This window comes from Microcaecilia unicolor, chromosome 1, assembly GCF_901765095.1.
Source record: "Microcaecilia unicolor chromosome 1, aMicUni1.1, whole genome shotgun sequence".
NCBI classification, from domain to species: domain Eukaryota; kingdom Metazoa; phylum Chordata; class Amphibia; order Gymnophiona; family Siphonopidae; genus Microcaecilia; species Microcaecilia unicolor.
The window spans coordinates 712,833,674-712,855,043 of NC_044031.1; the positions used below are offsets into that span (position 1 = coordinate 712,833,674).

Genomic DNA, 21,370 nt, shown 5'->3' on the forward strand with positions numbered 1-21,370 from the left:
AGTTTCAACTGGGTATAGCCAAACCTGGTCCTAGAAGCACCTCAGCCAGGCAGGTTTTCAGGATACCTGACATGAATATTCATGAGATGGATTAGCAAGCAGTGGAAGCAGTGCATGCAAATCTCTCATGAATATTCATGGTCGATATCCTGAAAACTTGAGTGGCTGGGGTGCCTCCAGGACCAGGTTTGGGAATCACTGGCCTAACCCAGCTGGTGGATACTGGCACTGAACACTGAGGAATCAGCACTAATTGGCAATGCTGTCTGGTTAGTGGCATATTCAGTGTACTAATCTGATAGCTAATCGGATAAATTTAGGAAAGTCTTGTTGCTGGTCAAACTTGATCCAGTTAGCAAATCTGAATATTGCCAGTTAATTGGATAACCTCTTGCCCTGCCCAAGCTCTCTCCATGAACTGACCTGGAACTGTCTGGTGGTGCTGAATCAGAGGGAATGTTCAGTGGTGAATATTCCTCTAGCTGGGCTTAATCAGTAGTAGCTGCTAACTGGATAAATGCCTTTGAATATCGTCTGGATCCTGGAATAAAGAATAATAAAATAGATTAAGCTAAGGAGAAATAACCATACACCAATTCAGATTACTAAGATTGTTGAAAACCCATTTTATCAATTAGACCAGTCAGATTTCAAGTGTATCCAAACTACAAGGGCGGCCGACGGAACTTTATCTGCGGCACAGTCGCCGTTCTGGGGGCAGGTTACGTTTTCCGTGGGGGCGGAGCGTCGGTGGCCACTAGAATGCGAGAAGGGGGCGTGGTAGCTTCGGTGGAAATCATTCAAAATCCTGGGGCTTTCAGTGCAATAAATCCTGCTCATCTGCCGCTGCTTTCATGTTTACGGAGCGCAGTTTGTCCAGCGCTTAAGTTCTGCAAATCAGCTCGAGCGGCAGAGTAACTTTTTTTTTTTTAATCCGCTTCTGAGCTACCATGCCAGCCGATCTCCTGCGTCAGCAGACTCAGCGGCTACTGCAAGACTACTTCCAGCACTACGGCGGCGGCGCCGGGAGCTGCGACCAGCAGCAGCCTTCCTCTCCTAGTCTCCCGTGCACCCTGCCTCCGCCGGCGGCGGCTACGCTGCGTCGTGTGAGCTCCGAGGTGCTGAGCCTGAACCGCGATTTCTACTCCTCCTGCCTGGCTGCCGAGTCGCTCTGCCGCCAGGAGCCTGGAGCGCTGCTGCTCACTGTGGCCCGCCAGCTGGAGGCGGAGGGCGGCCTGAACTGGGGACGGCTCGTGTCGCTCATCGTCTTCGCCGGGGTCCTGCTGCAGCGGGTGGGCGACGTGGAGGGCAGGCTGACAGAGGTTCTGTGCGACTACCTGACTAAGGAAAAACGCTCGTGGCTGGAGGAGAACGGGGGCTGGGTGAGTGCTTCAGGGACCCCTCTTTGTTCGGCTCTCACTCTCTGGGGAGCCAGCTTTTAAGCACTAGCAAATTAAGCAGAAAGATGGTAAAAAACGGATACAGCGGGATCCTCGGGATCTTCCCGGATTGGGGGGTGGGGGGGGGTGGAGGTTGAATAGCCAAATACTGCATTGGGAGAAATTTGGGGGGGGGGGGTGGATGGATAATGTCTGTGGCCCCATGACTCCTTTGAATGACAGTGCGATGTGAGAGCTGTGCTGACAGCTAGACTGTGTGAACTGCTTGCCCGACAGAAACCTTTTGAGCGAGGAATGTTACCGAGTCAGAAACTGAAATGCAGACAAAGGCATTGTGGTCTACCACAGCGAGGCAGTAAATTCTGAGAATTTTTGGGATGTTTGAGGGTTTCCTTCCTCCCGTGGCTTGAAGCCAGGCACTGATCAGGCTTTTTCTCTTAGTAGCTGGGGTTGTAGGAGACTTGTTCTCAAGCAGGGAAATGGAACATTTTGCCAATGACTCTTTCCGAGGTGTATATTAATAAATGAGGCCAGGTATTTTTAGAAGTTCGTGTATTCTATTGTAGCATCGATTTTCTTTTGTTCTGTTTTCTAGCGTACTGGGCTCTTTATAAACTTCTAGAGAAGTCTGTGTTCCCTATGATAAGTCTTAAAGTTCTCTTGATGGCTTTAATTTATGCTTTTTATTAAAAAAAATAAGTACGAGTGTTTGGGGGCAAAATGTAGTCAATAAAAGGAGAAACTTCCATATCTTTGGATGCTGGTCTTGCACCACACTACAGACAACAGTTCTTTAAGCTGAGAACCTATAAAGCTTATGGTGGTCTGCTGTATAAGAAGAAAGCTAGTATACAGTGGGGGAAATAAGTATTTGATCCCTTGCTGATTTTGTAAGTTTGCCCACTGACAAAGACATGAGCAGCCCATAATTGAAGGGTAGGTTATTGGTAACAGTGAGAGATAGCACATCACAAATTAAATCCAGAAAATCACATTGTGGAAAGTATATGAATTTATTTGCATTCTGCAGAGGGAAATAAGTATTTGATCCCCCACCAACCAGTAAGAGATCTGGCCCCTACAGACCAGGTAGATGCTCCAAATCAACTCGTTACCTGCATGACAGACAGCTGTCGGCAATGGTCACCTGTATGAAAGACACCTGTCCACAGACTCAGTGAATCAGTCAGACTCTAACCTCTACAAAATGGCCAAGAGCAAGGAGCTGTCTAAGGATGTCAGGGACAAGATCATACACCTGCACAAGGCTGGAATGGGCTACAAAACCATCAGTAAGACGCTGGGCGAGAAGGAGACAACTGTTGGTGCCATAGTAAGAAAATGGAAGAAGTACAAAATGACTGTCAATCGACAAAGATCTGGGGCTCCACGCAAAATCTCACCTCGTGGGGTATCCTTGATCATGAGGAAGGTTAGAAATCAGCCTACAACTACAAGGGGGGAACTTGTCAATGATCTCAAGGCAGCTGGGACCACTGTCACCACGAAAACCATTGGTAACACATTACGACATAACGGATTGCAATCCTGCAGTGCCCGCAAGGTCCCCCTGCTCCGGAAGGCACATGTGACGGCCCGTCTGAAGTTTGCCAGTGAACACCTGGATGATGCCGAGAGTGATTGGGAGAAGGTGCTGTGGTCAGATGAGACAAAAATTGAGCTCTTTGGCATGAACTCAACTCGCCGTGTTTGGAGGAAGAGAAATGCTGCCTATGACCCAAAGAACACCGTCCCCACTGTCAAGCATGGAGGTGGAAATGTTATGTTTTGGGGGTGTTTCTCTGCTAAGGGCACAGGACTACTTCACCGCATCAATGGGAGAATGGATGGGGCCATGTACCGTACAATTCTGAGTGACAACCTCCTTCCCTCCGCCAGGGCCTTAAAAATGGGTCGTGGCTGGGTCTTCCAGCACGACAATGACCCAAAACATACAGCCAAGGCAACAAAGGAGTGGCTCAGGAAGAAGCACATTAGGGTCATGGAGTGGCCTAGCCAGTCACCAGACCTTAATCCCATTGAAAACTTATGGAGGGAGCTGAAGCTGCGAGTTGCCAAGCGACAGCCCAGAACTCTTAATGATTTAGAGATGATCTGCAAAGAGGAGTGGACCAAAATTCCTCCTGACATGTGTGCAAACCTCATCATCAACTACAGAAGACGTCTGACCGCTGTGCTTGCCAACAAGGGTTTTGCCACCAAGTATTAGGTCTTGTTTGCCAGAGGGATTAAATACTTATTTCCCTCTGCAGAATGCAAATAAATTCATATACTTTCCACAATGTGATTTTCCGGATTTAATTTGTGATGTGCTATCTCTCACTGTTACCAATAACCTACCCTTCAATTATGGGCTGCTCATGTCTTTGTCAGTGGGCAAACTTACAAAAATCAGCAAGGGATCAAATACTTATTTCCCCCACTGTATATTAATGTTGGATCATGTCTCTGTGCATAATGGACCTTTGTTTTTCCATTTGCTCTTCTTTCCTCTGTGGCCCATGGTAGGTTCCATGCTCAAACTATTTGTTAAAATGGCCTGCACATTTGTGAACCTAGCCTAGAGTGCATCTAAGTTGTGCTACAGCTGGTTGTAAGAGTTACTGTTTTCTCTGTCCATAGTTAAGTAAAACCAATAAACATTTCACACACTTCCTTCTGGACTGGCCTTTACATTGAAAGCAGATAGTTGTAACGATTAGTCTTGGAAGCTCTAAAGCATCTTATGTTGGGTACATCGGCCCTCTTTGGGCTATGTGGTAAAACATTTCATATTGCTTCCAAGAGGAGGTATTGAGATCCCTTAATATGAATTACATGGGTCAATTCATGCACTGCTCTGGAGTTTCTATGTGCTCACATACTAGAGGGGAGGCACCTCATAGCACTGGGTCTTTCATTATTTACCAGACTGCGGAGTAGACTAAATATTTCAGTTGGTTCAAGGCAACTGATTTCAATCCAGATGAAAGTATCCCAGTTATGGGAGGTGAAGTGAAGGACATGGATGGTATACTCCTGCTTCTCATAGAAAGCAGGGAAATTGATAGATGACCGTATGGTCTATCCCATCTGCCCACACCAGCTGTTCAGCTCTACAATCTCTTCTCACTTAGATCCTCAGTGCGTTTCTCCTCTGTAGAGAGCTCATAGCAAAAGCTAAAGCAGCAAACTAGGGTGGGCCATGTTTTAACACAGCATCAGCAATTAGAGAATTTGTAGTGGGGCTGGAGATTGATTTGGCCCTTCAAAACAGTATTTTTGCTGCCCCTGAATTCAAGATCGTGAGTAAATGTCAGGTGGTCCTTTTATGCTATCTGACACTGTGCTTAATTCATTTATTCTAGCTACACTACCAAAGATACCCCCCCCCCCCCCCCCCCACACACACACAAACGTACTGCTAGCCAGTGTGTGGTTGCATGCAAAATTCTCCTTACCTAGGCTAGGGCAGTCTTGTATATATCCTTTCTGCTTTACTCTTTTGGGTGGAGCATGTAAGATCCCTCTTTTGGTTTCCTGCAGCACCCATATTTCCTTTGCCTAACAAAGCTGTGTTAATCTAAGCTGGTCATTGATCACAGTGGTATTGGCTGATATCTGGTTTCCTAAGTCCTCTGTACAGTCTGCCACAGACCCAACTGCTAATTAATTATGCCATCGTGGCCTGCCAGGAAAACTCGGACACATGGATGGATGCCTTTGTTACCACTGGAGCCTTTAACGTTTCATTTAACTTGCTATATGTTCTGGCAGTGCTGCTACCCATTGATTGACTCAAGAGCCTGCTGCACCATGAACGTTTAGTGCTTACCCTGTCTCCCCTTAAACTCTGCTATGGTTTTAACTGCCACCATTCACACCAGCAGGACATTCAGTGTCCCCACGAAGAAATTTCCTTATTGCCTCTGTTTGTCTCTGCTAAGGTTTTATAAGAAGTCAGTTCTGTAGCATAGTCTACCTAGTATTTGTTTTCTTAGTTGAAGAGGAATTGTTAAAAGAATGTCCTGCTCAGGATGTCCAAAAAGTCCCGCAATTTTTGAATAGGAGAGATGCCCAGATTTCCTGTTCAAAAATACATGAGGAGGACATCCTGATGCTGGAGACATCTATCCTGAACAACCATTTTACAAACTGAAATGTTTAAATTTATATATAGGGGGGGGGGGGGGGGGGGAAACAAGGCACAGTGATGTCTGTCTGGTGTCATTCTTATTAAAATGGTCACACATGCATTGTTGCGGAACAGAGTATGCAGTGGACTGTAAACAAAGGGATACAGATTCAAATCCCACTAACTTTTTTTTTTTTTTTTTCTCTTCTAAATTTTATCCCTCGGGAAAAGAAATATTGTACCTAAAAGATATGACGCCTGAAGGCTATTGACGTGGTGTAAATATATCTTTGTCCTGGAGGGAGCCCCAGAAAAGTGTTGTTAGGATTTGCATCTGTATCCATTGGCTCACAGTCCACTGTACTAACCACTAGGCTGCTTGTCAGACCTGTGATGCTTTGTTCAGAATGGCTATAATAACCTGCAGATGACAGACCTGGTTTTCCTTTCACTTTTCAGAGAGAGGGCGGGGACAGCAATCACTGGAGGATTGAGGAGATGTCTTAATCCTTCCAATGGTCAGCTGCTCAATCAGAGCAATGTTTTGTAACTTGGACATGTCAAACGGGTCTAAATAAAAAAAAAAACCTCGTTTTTTTTGTTTTTTTTTTAAGACATGGACATTTCTTCCCATTCAAAAATCTGTTGGATGTTGTTCTTTTGGTCCCTCCCTAGTCCTGCCTAAAACACACCCTCAACACTCCCCCCCCCCCCCCCCCCTTGCTATTTGGATGAACTGTAGTGTGAAACATCCAAATTCTGATTTTCCAAAATTGGGATTTGGATGTTTTTGTAGTTGGGACACCTCAAAATTCCTTAAAAAAAAAAAATCCATCTGCTTTGAAAATGAGCAAGGTGGGGAAAACAAAACTGGTTTTAGATTTAGGCTAATATGCAAATAGTTCATATGTGGTAATGTTCTATAAATGTGTGTTTTTTTTTTTTTTTGCTTATTTGCCAGCCCTCCGGTTTTGGGGGTGGGTGGACTGGGGGCAACACATTCCTTTCACCCCTCCCCCCCCCTCTGTATTTGCACTACTATGCCAAGGCCCCACCAGCCAAATAAAGTGCCCATGCTGCTACCTTCTTTCAGACGTTGGTGGTATGTCTTCAGCCACCAATTCCTGAAGGAGGGAAGTAAGTGTCACTGTATTTGGTTAGTGGGGCTTTGGCATTCCTGCCAGCAAAGGTTAGAGGTGCTGCAGTCCTGGAGGGGTCTTGAGCCCAAAGTTAGGGGAGGGACCTAGGACCCCATGGCTATGCCACTCTTTTTTTTTTTTTTTTTGTAGAAGAATTTGCAACATGTCAAGGCTGTTCTAGGACATTTGTAATTATTTGAAAGGTGGGGGTTGAGCGTGTAAACATGCTATCTGAGTTGCTCACCCGTGAAATGGTTCTAATGATAACAAGTTAGATTAATACTTGTAAGCTTTTAGGTTTGACTGGTTGAAACATGAGGCATATTTTCAAAGTAAGCTTTTAGGTTTGACTAGTTGAAACATGAGGCATATTTTCAAAGCACGTAGGCTTCCAGAGTTCCATAGAAACCTAGGGAACTTTGGAAGGCTAAGTGCTTTGAAAATGAGCCCCATAGAAAATTGTAGCCTTAAGGGCTGGTGAAAACTCAGGTGTTGGGTTGTTAAGTCCACTTAAGGCACCTGCTATGGAGGAAGGCAGTGATAGCCCCAGGCAGGAAGTGACATCAACTGTTGGATTGAGCATTAGTGGTGGTGGGTGGTTGGATGAGGGGAGGGGGAACACTGACCAGCAGGACAGAGCAGTGGAAGGTTTGAGGCTAGAACAAAGTGTAACTGCATGGGGGGAGGGGGGAAGAAGAGACATAACTGCTCAGGTCTAGGAGATATGGGACCAGAAATGAGCGGCAGGAGATCTTGCTGAGGTAATGTAAGATTGCCCTCTGAACTTATGGCAGACCTTCCAGAGCAATGTATAAACTACTCTGGTTTCTAAGAATTTGGGCAGATGTCCAACTTTGCTAAGTTTTACCTCTGCTCAAATTAATCTTTTATTGCAGCAATAATTCTGTTACAGGCTTTCAAATTATTCTGTCACTACCATCAGACCATAAGGGGAAGGAAAATTGGACTAGGAGATGTGGCACCAAGGTAAACTCTGGATGGTACATGAGACATCCTGTTTCTGCTCTTTCTTTACATCAGTCGGTGTTGAATCTTCCTGATGTCCAAGTCAATGTGGCCATAGCCTTCACCTTATCTTCACTTTTCTCTCTAAGCGAAGCAGTCCTCCTCTAACTGCATTGCTCTCAGTGGGAAGAGGTGCTTCAATATTGTGTTTTCAATTGCTAGGGACAGGCAAGTTCCCTGGAGCCCTGCACAGCTTTTCTGTCTCATTACTGAAAATATGATAGTAGGAAGGGTGCAGTTTCACTGGCAGCACTGTAGGTGGAGGGCTTTCATTCGGCTTAGAAGAAACAATGTCTGCCATCACCACAACGCCAAGACCTCCACTCTCAGCACACCTCATTCAGCAGCAGATGCTATGGTAGGAGGTGCAGACCACCTTATCGCTGTCCCCTGCCACACCTTCCTGGTGCTCAGCACCAGCAGTGGTCCACAGGGTGTCTTGTTTCACTGGGCAGATATGACAATGACTAGCTGAAATCCTGTCATTGATGACTGACAGAAATAGCATAGCTTGTAGGCAAGTATGTGACTTAACTTTTATAGTTCTGGGATGGTAGGGTGATACATTTCCTGCTGCTTAGTAATGGAATGTGTTAAGGGCTCTCATTCTCGTGCTTTAAAAGGAGTGTGTCTTTCCGAGTCAATCCACAGTAAGCTGTGGAATTTATTGCCAGAGGATCTGAAAAGGGCTAGTAGCATAGATTGGTTTACAAAGGGTTGGACAAGGCCATTAACGATAGATATGAGACTACTCACCCCCTTTTTCCTCCCTCAAACATTAATTATAGTAGAACAATATATAGATAAGTAATTAAGATCAAAGAGACTTGCTTGGTATAAAACAGGCCATAGCTTTGTTTATTGGGGAAAACTGTATAACCTGAACTAGTAAACAAGTAAAACATCTATTTACAACAGTTCATACCAAGGTGTCGTGCAATATAAAGACCATTTTTTTACCCACCAAGGCTAAAATTCTAGATGTGGACCTCAACAAGAGCTCTAGACCCACTTTCGACAAGTGGACCCCACCAGGAAAAAGATGCTCCCAGCACAGCCAATCCCATCCCAAGTGCTGTTCTGCCACTCTGTGAGCCACCCAGTGTATAAAGGAGTGCCCACTGCACCTGCAACAGGAAATAGGAAAAAAGAACAGTGGAAGCAAGCAGAAGTGAAGAAGACCGAAATTGAATAAGGGACTGAAGAACCCAAGATTTACTTCATACTCCTGACAAACCCCTTTAAATGCAGCACAGCTCTTATCTACCAATGTGCTTGATAACCGTCTAGCCAATCCTGCCTCCTCTGCACTAGGTCACCACACCAATACGAAAGGAGTAAGACTAAAAAATGGGAGGGATCAAGGCCCAGGAATTGCAAATTCTCCAGAGTACAATAGCAAATTGGTACCTAGTCAGTGGTGACCTATCCTCGTGCAGAAAAAGGAAAATCGGGTTGAATGGGGTCTGCTAGCATGATATGTAGAAATATTACAGTGAGTTCAGGTCGCAAGACTTTGCTTGGCTGAAACCATACCACTGTCCCATTAAACCATGTTTGTGTTTCTGTAATTTTTATTTTTTTAATAGTTTACACTATTTTACCTGGCACAGATGTCAGGCTTACCAGCCTAGTTTCCTGTATCACCCCAGAACTGTTTTTAAAAATTGGCGTCACATTGGCTACCCTCCAGTCTTCAGGTACTATGGACGACCTTAATGACAGGTTACAGATTAGTAACAGCATATTGACAAATGTTTGAGTTCTTTCAGTACCCTTGGATTCCTGCCATCCAGTCCAAGTGATTTACAACTCCAGATAGTAGCTAAAACTTGATAATGTTATGATCACCGTTTCCCAAGGACCCAACACAGTTGCCTCTCGTACTATGCCCTGCACTCCACCAAGGACTAGATCTAAAAATGGCTCTCCCTCTTGTCTGTTCCGGGACCAGTTGCTCCAAGAAGCAGTCATTTAGGTCTAGAAATTTCTAAATTTTATCTCCTCTTGCTAAGAGCTAGGAAAGTTCCAGCTCATTCACAACCTCTCATCTAGCTGGCAGTTCAATTAATGACAGAATTACCTGAGAATACTGTCTGGTTCATTATGCTGCTTTTGGCTCTGTCCTTGTCGCACTGATGCAGCAAGGGTGCCCTAATGACATTGAATCGGCATTTAGGCTCCTGCTGGTCCATCCAAACTCCTTTCAATTGCTGGGCTTCAGATTTCTAAGTCTCTATTACTTTGAACATCCCTTTGGGCTTGCACTTGTCAATCTCGTGGGCTTATTTTGAACACTTTAGCACTTTTCTTCATTGGGTCTTGGAGCGCTTAGCAGGTCTGTCTTCCATGGACCATTACCTTAATTTCCTGTTTCAGACTGGCTTGATCCCATGAATGAAACCATTGGGGATTTTTCTGGGTATGGCCTGTTCCTTTGGTGTCCCTCTATGGGGAAAAAACTAAAGGACTACTACAATCATAACCTTTCAAATCAGTCAACATGGTGACAAGGCTGCCGCCCAAAAAGTGGCAGGCTTGTTGGAGACGGGGTATCCAGGGTCAATGCCACCAGCAAAGTGCCCTTGCAAGTCATCAGTAGTAGCAATTTCACATGTAGGGTTATTCCCCTAGGCCAGGTCTTCAGCTGGTAATTGTCGGTAGCAACAGCAAAGATTTCCAATCTGCATTACTTTTGTGTGACTGTCTGCTGTTATCAAGAAGGATTTGGATGTGTCTAGGGCTACTTTAGTGTTCAACCTCCGCAAGAAGCGGAGGTTTCTAATGCAGAGCTGGAACTTTTTTTTTTTTTTTTTTTTTCAGATGCAGCAGGTGTTGGTTTTAACCTCTTGTCAGGGCTCACGGTGTACTGCTCTATGGCCACCCGAGTGGTTTGAGTCGAGGTTAACCAAGATTACCTTTCTGAAACTTTTTACCATACTTGTAGCTTGTGAAATCTGGCCAGATAGGTTCTGCCACAAGTGGGCCCTGTTCTGGTGTGATAACCTACGTCTTGCCCCATCCTTGGCCACCTTTAAATCTAGACTGAAAGCCCACCTCTTTAACATTGCTTTTGACTCGTAACCACTCACCTCCACCTACCCTCCTCTCTTCCTTCCCGTTCACATTAATTGATTTGATTTGCTTACTTTATTTATTTTTTGTCTATTAGATTGTAAGCTCTTTGAGCAGGGACTGTCTTTCTTCTATGTTTGTGTAGCGCTATAGAAATGCTAAATAGTAGTAGTAGTAGTAGTAGGAGGGTGATTGAGGTGGTTAGGTGGCTCACTGTTCAAAAGTTAATGCTTAATGTTGACCATCTCATTCAGGGCCTGCCATGTGCCTGGTGAGCAGAACCTAATTGCAGATTTCCTTGTCTCATTTCCAGCTTCTTGGACAGATGCCAAAGAAACTCCAATGCTTGTGCACCTGTGGGGCATGGGAGGCAAGAAGTCTGATCAATGCTGAAAAGGAAATCAGTGGATAAGTTCATTTGGAATTGCTTACCTGTCAGGGTTTACCAGGATTGATTCTTTTGAGTCTTAATGCTTCTGGGGCTGGTGAGTCTTTCGATGGGCAGCTGCCACAATACATCCTGTACGCCAAATCCCTGGGTTTTCCCCAAGGGAGTAGTGGTGCAACACTTGGCAGGTTTTGCCTTTCTACTTAAAGCTGCTGGCTTGAAAAGCCCTTTGAGTGGCTCTTGTATAGATGTTTAATGCCTGGGGAAGGGTTTCACCTTTGCTTCCTGACTCCTGCGCACCAAATTCACACTGTTCTTATGGCATGCCTTACCTTCTGTTGCCTTTTCTACATCTGAGGGGGTTTTTCTGAGCTGCCTTTTTCTTTGCCGCTCCGCAGGTGGGTGAATTGGTTCCCCAGACTGTGCGGTTAACTGGGGGCCTCAAGTTGGGTCATGTTCAGCTTTCAGCAGACCTGTGTCAAATTTGCAGTGACTAGGTCCAAAACCGATCAGCTGAGTTAAGGAAGCTGCTTCTGAAGAGCAGGATGGATCCTGTTCTTTGGGTTGGGGGGGGGGGGGGGGGGGGGCTGACCTTTAACACTAACTCTCTCCCTCTGGTTCATGGGAACTGCCCCCACGGGAGGGCAATTCCCAGCAGGTTAATATTAAATAGCCCAATCAGAGCTAGCATCTGTCCTTTCTCTGGACCCAGCCAAAGCCTTTCAGCTGCCTTCCATTCCTACCCACAGCAAGGCCCAGCTGAAACCCATTATACAAGTCCCAAAATGGGGGTGGTGGTGGGGGTTAGCTCGTCCCCCCCCCCCCCCCCGGTTAAAGGGTGGGCTCCAGACTATCTGTTCACCCTAAGGCACTAGATGCTAGAACTGGATCATGTTTTCTAGGAGAAAGCAATAGGGAAGTTATCTTTGTGAGGATTCAGTAACCCAAGCCAGTCTAGATAATGGGCCATAGGCTTCTTTTCAGCATGCTATTTTTCGCAGGCTAGGAAAAGCCTCCTTATTGGTCGTCATTACGCAAGACTTCTGGCTTTCCTAGATAAATGAAAAGAATCAAAATGAATATAGCAAATCCTAACTAGGACATTATGGAATGTCTCTAAGAACAACCTCAAATCAGAGTCCAGAGCACAAGAACAGCCATATAGCACTTCCCAAGTATCACTTGAGCATTTCCCTGCAGGAGGAATCTTTGCTGCCAGTTTGTATTGGGTTAATGCCAAACTCTGTATTTCAGAGTTCCGGTATGCTGGGTTTTGGCTTTAATTCCTGTTATGACCAAATGCAGCAGTGTTGCATAGCCTCGATACAGTAGTTTGCTTCCTTTTTTGGTCTTATTTCAGGACTTTGCTTTTTTTTGTTTTCCTCATTCTGATCTTTAATTCAGCAATGCTATGCAAACATTAGCCTTTTATTTTAAGCCAATTCCTTTGTGTAATTTTTAAAATTGGCTATGCCATCCGTTTGTTACATATCAAACTTTAATAAAAACTTTCTCCCCCCTCACCAATTAGCCTGTGAGACTTTTTAAAAAGCATTAATGCTAATGTTGTGCCTAATTGAAATCAGATCAAATAAGATTCTTACTAGAGAATGACTGACAGTGACCGAGCCTGTGGTGTTGGACAAACTTTCTCCTTTTCACCATGTCATTCTCTAATACAAACAACAATACTTTGATATCTTTTTGAGGGGGGGGGGGGGGGGGGGGGAACAAAAGTGCTGGGCAAAAACTGGCAAAACGTGCACAGGGGTTTCCTGTGTATTCCTGCTACCAGCACGTCTTTTGAGGATATTTCTATTTGTGAGAGAGACCAGGTGCATTAGGGTTCCTTGGGGTAGTAGAAGTCAGATATTGTTGGGGGGGGGGGGGGGGGTTATTTAAATTGGTCATTGTTATTGTCTTGATATACAATATTCCTTTTTATACTTTAATAAAAATATTTAAATCTAAAACATAAAACCATAAGTATTTTGAGACTTGTGCAGATGGGGACAGCCCACCTGTGTATTTATGCCATAGAGGTATTTAAATAGCTATCTTTTTCTCCATCTTTTATTCCAAAGTTTACATATTGATCCAAGTCTCTGTCCACTGTTGACACATCCCCTACTAATGTGCATGTGATTAATTTTCCTTGGTCTCTGTACTCCCTTTCCTAACAACTGCTGTATCTTCCTCCTCCAGCTTTGTTTTAGCAGGGAAGCCTAGTATAAACTTAGGTTTTTGCAACCCTTTGCATCTTGACTAGGGACATAGCCAAGGAGGAGAGAAGTATATGTTCACCCCAATTCCTGCAGCCAGGCGAAGGAGTCTGAATAGCATCTCCTTGTCTGTCAGGTCCATGATATCATGCAGTAGTCATCTTGTTGGCTTTGCAGAGGGTTCCAAGTATAAGCATTACTTATCTCCAGAGGGTGAGGAGATTGCTTCCTGTTTCTTGAGAAGGTGACAAGACTTTTAAGAGGAAAATAACTGTCAGCAAGAACTTCACATTGCTTAATTCATTCATTGAATCCTGTTGCCAAACAGACTCCAATTTCATTCATTAGTATTTCATTCATTAGTCAAGTTGCCTGTATCTTGTACATAAGTACATGCAGTGTTCACTCTTCTCACTCTGTTTTCACTCATCCTTGGAAGTTTGTAGATTATACACTGCTCTGAAAAGTTCTTGCTGAGGCCTTTCCTCCTCATATAAGTTGAGCCTTGCCTTCTATGTTACGGTATAGTCAGGGACTTATGTTTGCTGAATTTATGATTCTGTATTACCCATCTACAAATCCTTGAGGAGAAGATGAACAAGCCATTTGCCTCAGGCACTGCCCCTGCAGGGGAGTCCTGGCACCTGCTCCTGTGCCCAGGTGTATAGAAAACACCATCTCCTCCTTTTTATGGAGGAATGGCCTCCAGAACTGGAAATCAAGTGTAACCTGTGACTTTTGTTTTGCTACTGGTTGTTTCTGCTTTATCTTGCTCCTGGGAATCTTGACAAATATCAGCAAACAGCATAGAAAACTATTGGGGGTGCTAAACCCAACTGTAGTGATCTCTTTCTGGACATAGTCAAGAATCTTGTTTTAATATTGGGGGCGCTCAAGCACCCACAGAGCTGGCTCCTATGGTGAAGAGGCACTGAATAAAGCAAGTTGAATGTATAAGTACAGCAGGCAGTATGGTTCCTGATACAGAACAGTCATTGGGGGAGGGGGGTTGGAGTAAGATGGTGTCATACTGCATTGTTAACTTTATAATATCGGTGCCATTTTTCTTCAGATATAAAATACTTTTTAGAATAGAAATAGGGATTCCGATTGTAGAGGCTTACCATTTCAGATTTTAGGGATTTATTTTTAAGGCAATTATGTGCTTTCTCAAGGTAGAAAACTTTTTTTTTTTTTTTGTGTGTGTGTATTCACGTGAAATTTTTCAAGGAGGATTACATTCAATTATAGCACTGAGACTGTCTCTCAACTCAATGCTATAAGAGCACTTTCTTTTGGAGAACTTAAGATGCATAAAGTATTTTGAATTTGAGCAGTTCAGATTATTGGTACAGGCATTGCTTTTGTCCAGGTTGGACTAGTCCATTTGGGTGCACCTAGACAAGTTATCTGGCAATTGCAAACGGAATACTGCAATCAATTAACTTTTTCACTACAGGATAAAAAATTTTCATCTTTGTTGAATTACATTGGTTGCCTATAGAGGTGAGGATTATGTTCAAACTATTTGGCTTTCTATATAAGATCCTAAATGGTGGATGCCCAATTTATATAATGAATCGTATAGAATTTTTCCAATAATAGGAATTAAAGATCATTTCACAATTCACTTTTCTTCTTTCCATCAGTTAAGGGAATAAAGACTTCTTGCAGTTCAAGCATCAAGGGCCTGGAGTGATTTTAACATTTTTTTTCTTATTCTAAGTTTAATTTTTTTTTTTTTTTTTAAAGTTTAAATCTTATTCAAGAACCATTTTTTTTTTGTTCTTGCTGCCCAAGAGACTCTTGGGGTTTTTTTTTTTTTTTTGAAAACTAAGAACCTGGAAGTATCAGCAATATAGAAGTAACTTTGATATCTAATTTTAGGAGAGAAATTAGAGGCAGAAAAATTCTTATCCAACAATTTGATATGTCCAGTGCCTTTGACATGGTAGTCCATGATATTACAATACGTAACATGGGAATATATGGCAGTCCTTCAAAGGTTTCCTCAAGAGCATATCAAGCAATGATTCCTTGTTTCATGAGATGTTATATGCAAGTCTTGCAGCAGTTTTTTTTTTTTTTTGGGGGGGGGGGGGGCATTTTGTAGTTTATGTATGACCCTAACTTTGCGTCATGCATACACTGCATTACAATAATTGAGTCAAGTTTCTGAACATTTCTTGTGAGAAAAGGGGTCTAATTCTTTTTCAACCTCCCATAAAGTTTAAGACACTGGCTTCTGATCAAAGCCAGCTTTGCATTCCAAAATTATGTATGGTGTGGCCCCTGATTATATGCTCCCCTTGATCAACCTACATGTAATTCCATCACTAGATCCAGAGAATTTCTAATTCGCCATCCTAATTGTAAAAAGAAAGGAGAGAGAAGACTGGGGGTGGGGGCAAAGAGTGAGACTGAGACCATTGTAGTAATAATTAGAGGGGAGTGAGATGCAGTACTAGGAGAGAGGGGGGAGCAAATGACACAGGATGCAGTACTGGGATGGAGGCGTCAAATGAGACAGGGTGCAATATGAGGGAGGGCAAAGGGCGAGAGACCTCGCGGCTGACTTTTCTATCGATGTAAATTAGTGGAATTTTGTTCCATGGGCTGTTGGATCTGTTCATGATTACAGTTGCTTTTGGAAACTATTAAAAATTTTTCCAAAATGTTCCTGCTACGAGATAATGGAAGACATGAATAACTTTTTATGCAACATGCTGTTTCAAACTTTATCCTGTATAACTGCTTATAATTTGATGTTATACAATACAAAAAATAATTCATAAGCCATGGCTTTTCATATGGCCATATATGGAAGATTTTACTATTTTTTTTTTGTCCTTTATCAGAAAATATGTATAATATGCATGTAGTAAATTGTCTGGATCATAAGCCACATTGAACCTGAACTCTGGGATAATGCAGGATACAAATGTCATAAATAAAATGACTCGACAATTGTCCAGCATCAGCCCTTATGTCTCCAACATGCCCTTGGTGTAAGATGCCTTGTAACTCCCTACCATCTGCAGCCCCTTCTTCCATTTTTTTCCCACCTGCTCATTGTGAGGTTGAGAAACAACAAGACCCATCATCCAGCCTTCTGCAACTGGTGCCACACAGGAAGCACCCGCTCTTGCAGTGGGAGGGAAGCAGCAAGGTCCTGCTGCTCTGTAGATCCCTTCACTGAGCAGATAGGTCCTTGAGTGCATCTCCACTTCATTGATATCCAGCTGCAATGGCAGCTGCCAGATGGAAGTCATCTGAGGGCCCCCGAACAGGGTTTTTTTTTTTTTTTTTTTTACATGTTATAACCAAAAATTGGAAGCTCTAAATATAAAAATCCTCAGTCTTACCATAGACAATGGGTAATGTGGTTGTTGTGAATGATTCCTGTTTACATACATCTTGGGAGTGTTGACTGTGCTTATGCTTCAAAATTGTATGACCATGGCAAGATTTTCCACAGCTGTTCAGCCAGTTCCCTTTAAAAGGAGCCTGCCATTGAATGAGAGCTAACAGGTTACAAGGTACTTTCCATAGACTGGTATAGGGATCTCTCGCTCAGCTAAATGCTAGCCAAAGTTTGCCAGCTGGGCAAAAGAACTTGTGAAAAGTCTTGTAGGAACTGCTGTTTTGCACAAATTAAGATGCAATAAATTTCTGGAAGTAATTCAGTGCCTCAGTAGTTTAGACATCTGCTAGGCAGAGCTCAAGTGGAGCCATCTGGACTGTATCCTGCTACAGTGGATTATCTTGAATGGGACCAGGCTGAAACTCTGCTCTGAATTCAGAACTTGTCTCGTAATGGGTGTGTTTTGAAAAATCTGTTCAAGGACAAGACTAGTTTTGTTCAAGCATAATCTTTCATATTAGACTTTTAAACTTTTTTTTTTTTTATTAAAGCCTTTTTTTTTCTGGAAGATCTAAAGTCTCAAATCTGCTTCTCTTTGCCATATTAACTGAAGAAATATAGCAATGGGGCTTAAATGTTTTGACCCCAAAGACTGGTAATTCCCAAAACATTTTTCTTCCTAATATGTCATAACTATGAACGGTGCCAAGAAAAATACTTAATCCTCCTGTTCTTGTTCCTTTTGGGCTTCAGCTCACTTAGATCAGCCTCTGGGTCCTGGCCTTTGCCGGGGGGGGGGGGGGGGTTGGGTTGTTTTTGTTTTTAAAGCTACTTGTGTTTTGCTATTTCTTTGCCACTTTTTCCTAGTATATGCATTCTACCATTCTAGCACCATGAGCATATGATCCCCCTTGCTTGGCTTGCACCCAACACCCTTATAAAGCTTTATAATGTAAATAGCTGCCAGATTTCACAGCCACACTGCTACCGTCTCCTTCATAGCCTGCCAGATATGGATTTGAGCACCTGCGTTTCTACTAGTAAACTTGGCACCGGCTAATTTTACAAGCCAGGACAAGATGGATTTCCTTTAACTTTTCTCTTTGTATTGTCTGTGCCTGGGGACTTCTTGTGTGTGTGTGGGGGGGTCCCCCTCAGTTCTGCTCTTCTCTGACTTCTCATGTTTGTGCCTGGGGACTTATTTCTTGGGGGGGGGGGGGGGGTTCCCACCAGTTGTTCTCTGGCTTCTCATGTTTGTGAATTCCCCCACCTCCAACTCTAGCAGTGGTGGTGATACCTCTGGGCCCAGTGCTGAAGTTACACAGGCGAATTATTTCAAAAACTTACTAACTGTGCCTCTGCTCAATTGTATATCCTTTCAGAAACGCCAAAGGCTTTATTTTTCTTTGCTTTCTTCACATACAACCTTTTCCTAAATTTGTGCCTTTAAGCACTTGTCTTGTAAATCTCACTTGTTGGGGTAATCCACCCATGGCATTTCTGATTTGTACTATAGGCAAAGGAAGATAAAAATGACTTGGGCAACTTTTGTGGTTCTCGGACCACTTCTCCAGAACTGCCAAGTTACCTAACTTGGGCACGAGACTTTCTTATCAGTCCTGTTTGAACTTAACATCCCAGTTCAGTAGGCTGTTCTACCTTTTGAAACTAGTGCAGCAGGTCCCATAATGCCCCATAAGGTTGTCCAACTCAGGACTGGCCTGTAATCTCCTTCCTGGAATGGGTAACTTGGGCAGTTGTCCAGCTGTAACCATTAAGCCACTCAGAGCGTGTGCTTGCCCCTGTACCCATGCTTACTCAAAACTCAGTGGCGTTCCGACGCTGGCTGACACCTGGGGCGGATCGCCGATGACACCTCCCCCCCCCCGGGTGCACGCCGCTGGGGGGGGGGTGCCGCGGCGTTCACCTGTGGCCTCCGAGTTCACATGTGTTCACTGCTCCCTCTGCCCCGGAACAGGAAGCAACCTGTTCCGGGGGGCAGAGGGAGCACTGAACACATGCGAACTCGGAGACAGGGCGACAGGTGCGTGCCACGGCACCCCCCCACCTTGGTACACCACTGTCAAAACTTACTGCCACTTTGCCCATTTTAGGCTCTGCACTTTCACCTGTTACTTCAGATTCCAAGGAGATTAAAGGCCAATGGGGCTTTTCTTGCAGGCCCCTCTAAAACTAGTTCTGGTAGATGCACATTCCAAAAACTGACAAATTCCAATCGGTAGACAATTTTTTGTACCTTTTTTTGGTCACTTTTTTTTTTTTTTCTAATTGTATTGTTCCTCGCCACTGACTTCTGTTTTCTCAACTGTATTGCCAGTGTCTCCTTGTCCATTTGGAACTTCTTTTCTCTGCATGTCCAACATCCATCTTTCTGCATCTCCCATCTGTGTCCCTATTTATGCCTTGTCCAACATAACTGTTCTTTGTCCCTATTCTGCTACCCTCCCCCAGGGGTCCAGCAAGGGTTCCCTTCCTTCACTTCTGTTTCTCTCCTTTTTGCAGGACCAGCACATCTCCCTCTTCTTTCCCTGCAGGTCCTGACACCTCTTTCCTTGCCTCTCTTCCCAAGTCCAGCACCGTTTTCCCTCTCTGCACTCTTTCTTCCTTACTTCCCTCATTGGATATCTTCCCTACCTGACCCTCCTGTCCAGTACCTCTCTTCCCCCTCCCCTCCTCCAGGACACTCAGGACTCTGCCCCAGACCTCTGAACAATGACCACCACCAGGCATAAGCGATCCCCAGTTGCTGCTGCCCATGCAGGCTCTGAGGCTCAAAATGCGAACCATGGAGCTGGGATGGGAAGCAGTGACTTGGAATAGCTGCTGCCTGACCTAGTACCCTAGACCCACCAGGGCATTGTTAGGAAGGTCCAGGGGTAGGTAGGAGGCTTTCTGGGGGGAGGACAGCTCCCTGAATGCATAAGAGGGGATTTTGTTGTATGAGCTGGAGAACTGGGCCAAATGCATGTGACTTGGTACCTCTGCTACTTAGGAGGTGAAATGAGGAAAGCCATAAATGAAGGTGCTGGATAATGGCTGAGTGGAAAAGTGAACATGACCGGGGATGTGCTGGGGGGGGGGCATATAAATGTTTGCCAGAGCCCAATATGGTTCTAAACTAGCCCTTGTTGTCGCCAAACTAATGACAGCATGTAGTTTACTATATAATGTGCAATTTTTGATTCTAAATTTTTTTTTTTTTTTTTTTTTTAATAGGATGGTTTCAATCGCTTCTTCAACAGATGTGGCCCTGACCAGGTGCAACAGAATGGTCCTGTAGGCCATGCCCTAATGGCAGCTGCTGGATTTGGTCTGGCTGGCTTGGCCATCCTTTTGGTTGTACGATAAGGCTGCTCCCGGGAACTCTTCATACAGACAAAAACTCATCTGCTGAATTACACTTTTTATTTTGGAAGAATGTCTCCATCTTGTTTCAGCTGTGACTTATTTCATAGGCCCAACGATAGTGACAAACCAAGAGGTGTGAAGCAAGTGCAGAGGACAACCTCAGAGACTGACTTTGAAAACACTTTATCTTAACTTTCAAGGTTGTTCTATTGTTTTCTTGGACTTAAGCTTTGTGCCCAAGTTAAAACAAGTTCTTGAAATATCAAATCTCATTTGTTCCAAAGTTATTTTATGTAAAGGGGGAAAACTTTTTTTTTTTTTTTTTTTTCTTCTGGAAAGTGAGATGTGGGTTGATTTGGGTGTAATAAGCTGTGCATAATGTTCAGATGGAATGTGTGTGAAGTCCTGACTGGGGTAAAATCACTTTATCGGCTGAGGTTCAATGTATGGTGTCTGATTTACTGCTTTGTAATGAAGAAATTTGAATGGGATTCTGAGTGGTTTTTCAACGTAACATGAACATTTTTTTACAAGAGGGTTTTGCTAGAACTGCCACTTTAGGGTGCTGAGATAAAAAAGAAAAACTGTCTGTAGTTATCTGTATAAAGCCTTATAATTAAAACTTTCATGTAGGGTTATTTTAAACCTTTGTAAGATATCTTGAGTTTTTTTGGAAATCCCCAAAAATCTGGAATTTTTGTGGTTTTTTTCCATAAATAATATATTTCATAACTGTTTATTTGTACCATATCTACATTTTAGTTTACATTTTTTTAATGTGAGTTTTCAGAATTATCTTTCAGGCATTCTGTAGTAAATGCCCCAGTTTTCTATATATATATATCTTTTAATTTGGTTTTATAAACCTCGATTTTTGCTTTGAGAGAAATAAACTGACATCTTCCCTTGTGATTCTGTTTTGCTGTGCTTTTTTTTTTTTGTAGTGTGAATCAGCAGGTGCTGACTTTTTTGACACTGAGCAAATGCCAGTTCTTAATATTCCCCATCACGCATCAACAACCCACTTTTTTTTTTTTTCTCTCGTGAAATTTTACCTGTTAATTGCAGGTCCCATGGATGGACAAAAAAATAACCCCCCCCCCCCGCCCCCCTCAGATCTTTCCATACCCAAGTCCAGGTTAGTACAGAAAATGTTAGACCTTGGCTATGCTACACCAACAACCTACGGAAAGGCTACTTCAGTCTAACTTAATTTAAAACTAGTGCTATTTTAAGATGGGAGTTTTTTTAT

General features: G+C 43.6%; 1 protein-coding gene across 2 annotated transcripts; it reads left to right on the top strand.

Moving 5' to 3' along the window:
* The first annotated feature begins 427 nt into the window (after positions 1 to 427).
* Positions 428 to 20,297, top strand: BCL2L10 (BCL2 like 10). Of its 2 annotated transcripts, XR_003940289.1 has the most exons (3): positions 428 to 1,382; positions 11,089 to 11,260; positions 19,987 to 20,072. XR_003940289.1 is itself a non-coding variant. In XM_030189324.1 (2 exons), the coding sequence occupies exons 1-2, from the start codon at positions 951 to 953 to the stop codon at positions 20,116 to 20,118; spliced, it is 564 nt and encodes a 187-aa protein (XP_030045184.1). In that variant the 5' UTR covers positions 781 to 950; the 3' UTR covers positions 20,119 to 20,297. The 2 variants fall into 2 exon arrangements, 1 of the variants encoding a protein (XP_030045184.1); XM_030189324.1 differs by lacking the exon at positions 11,089 to 11,260 and having other exon boundaries at positions 781 to 1,382; positions 19,987 to 20,297.
* The last annotated feature ends 1,073 nt before the right edge of the window (positions 20,298 to 21,370 follow it).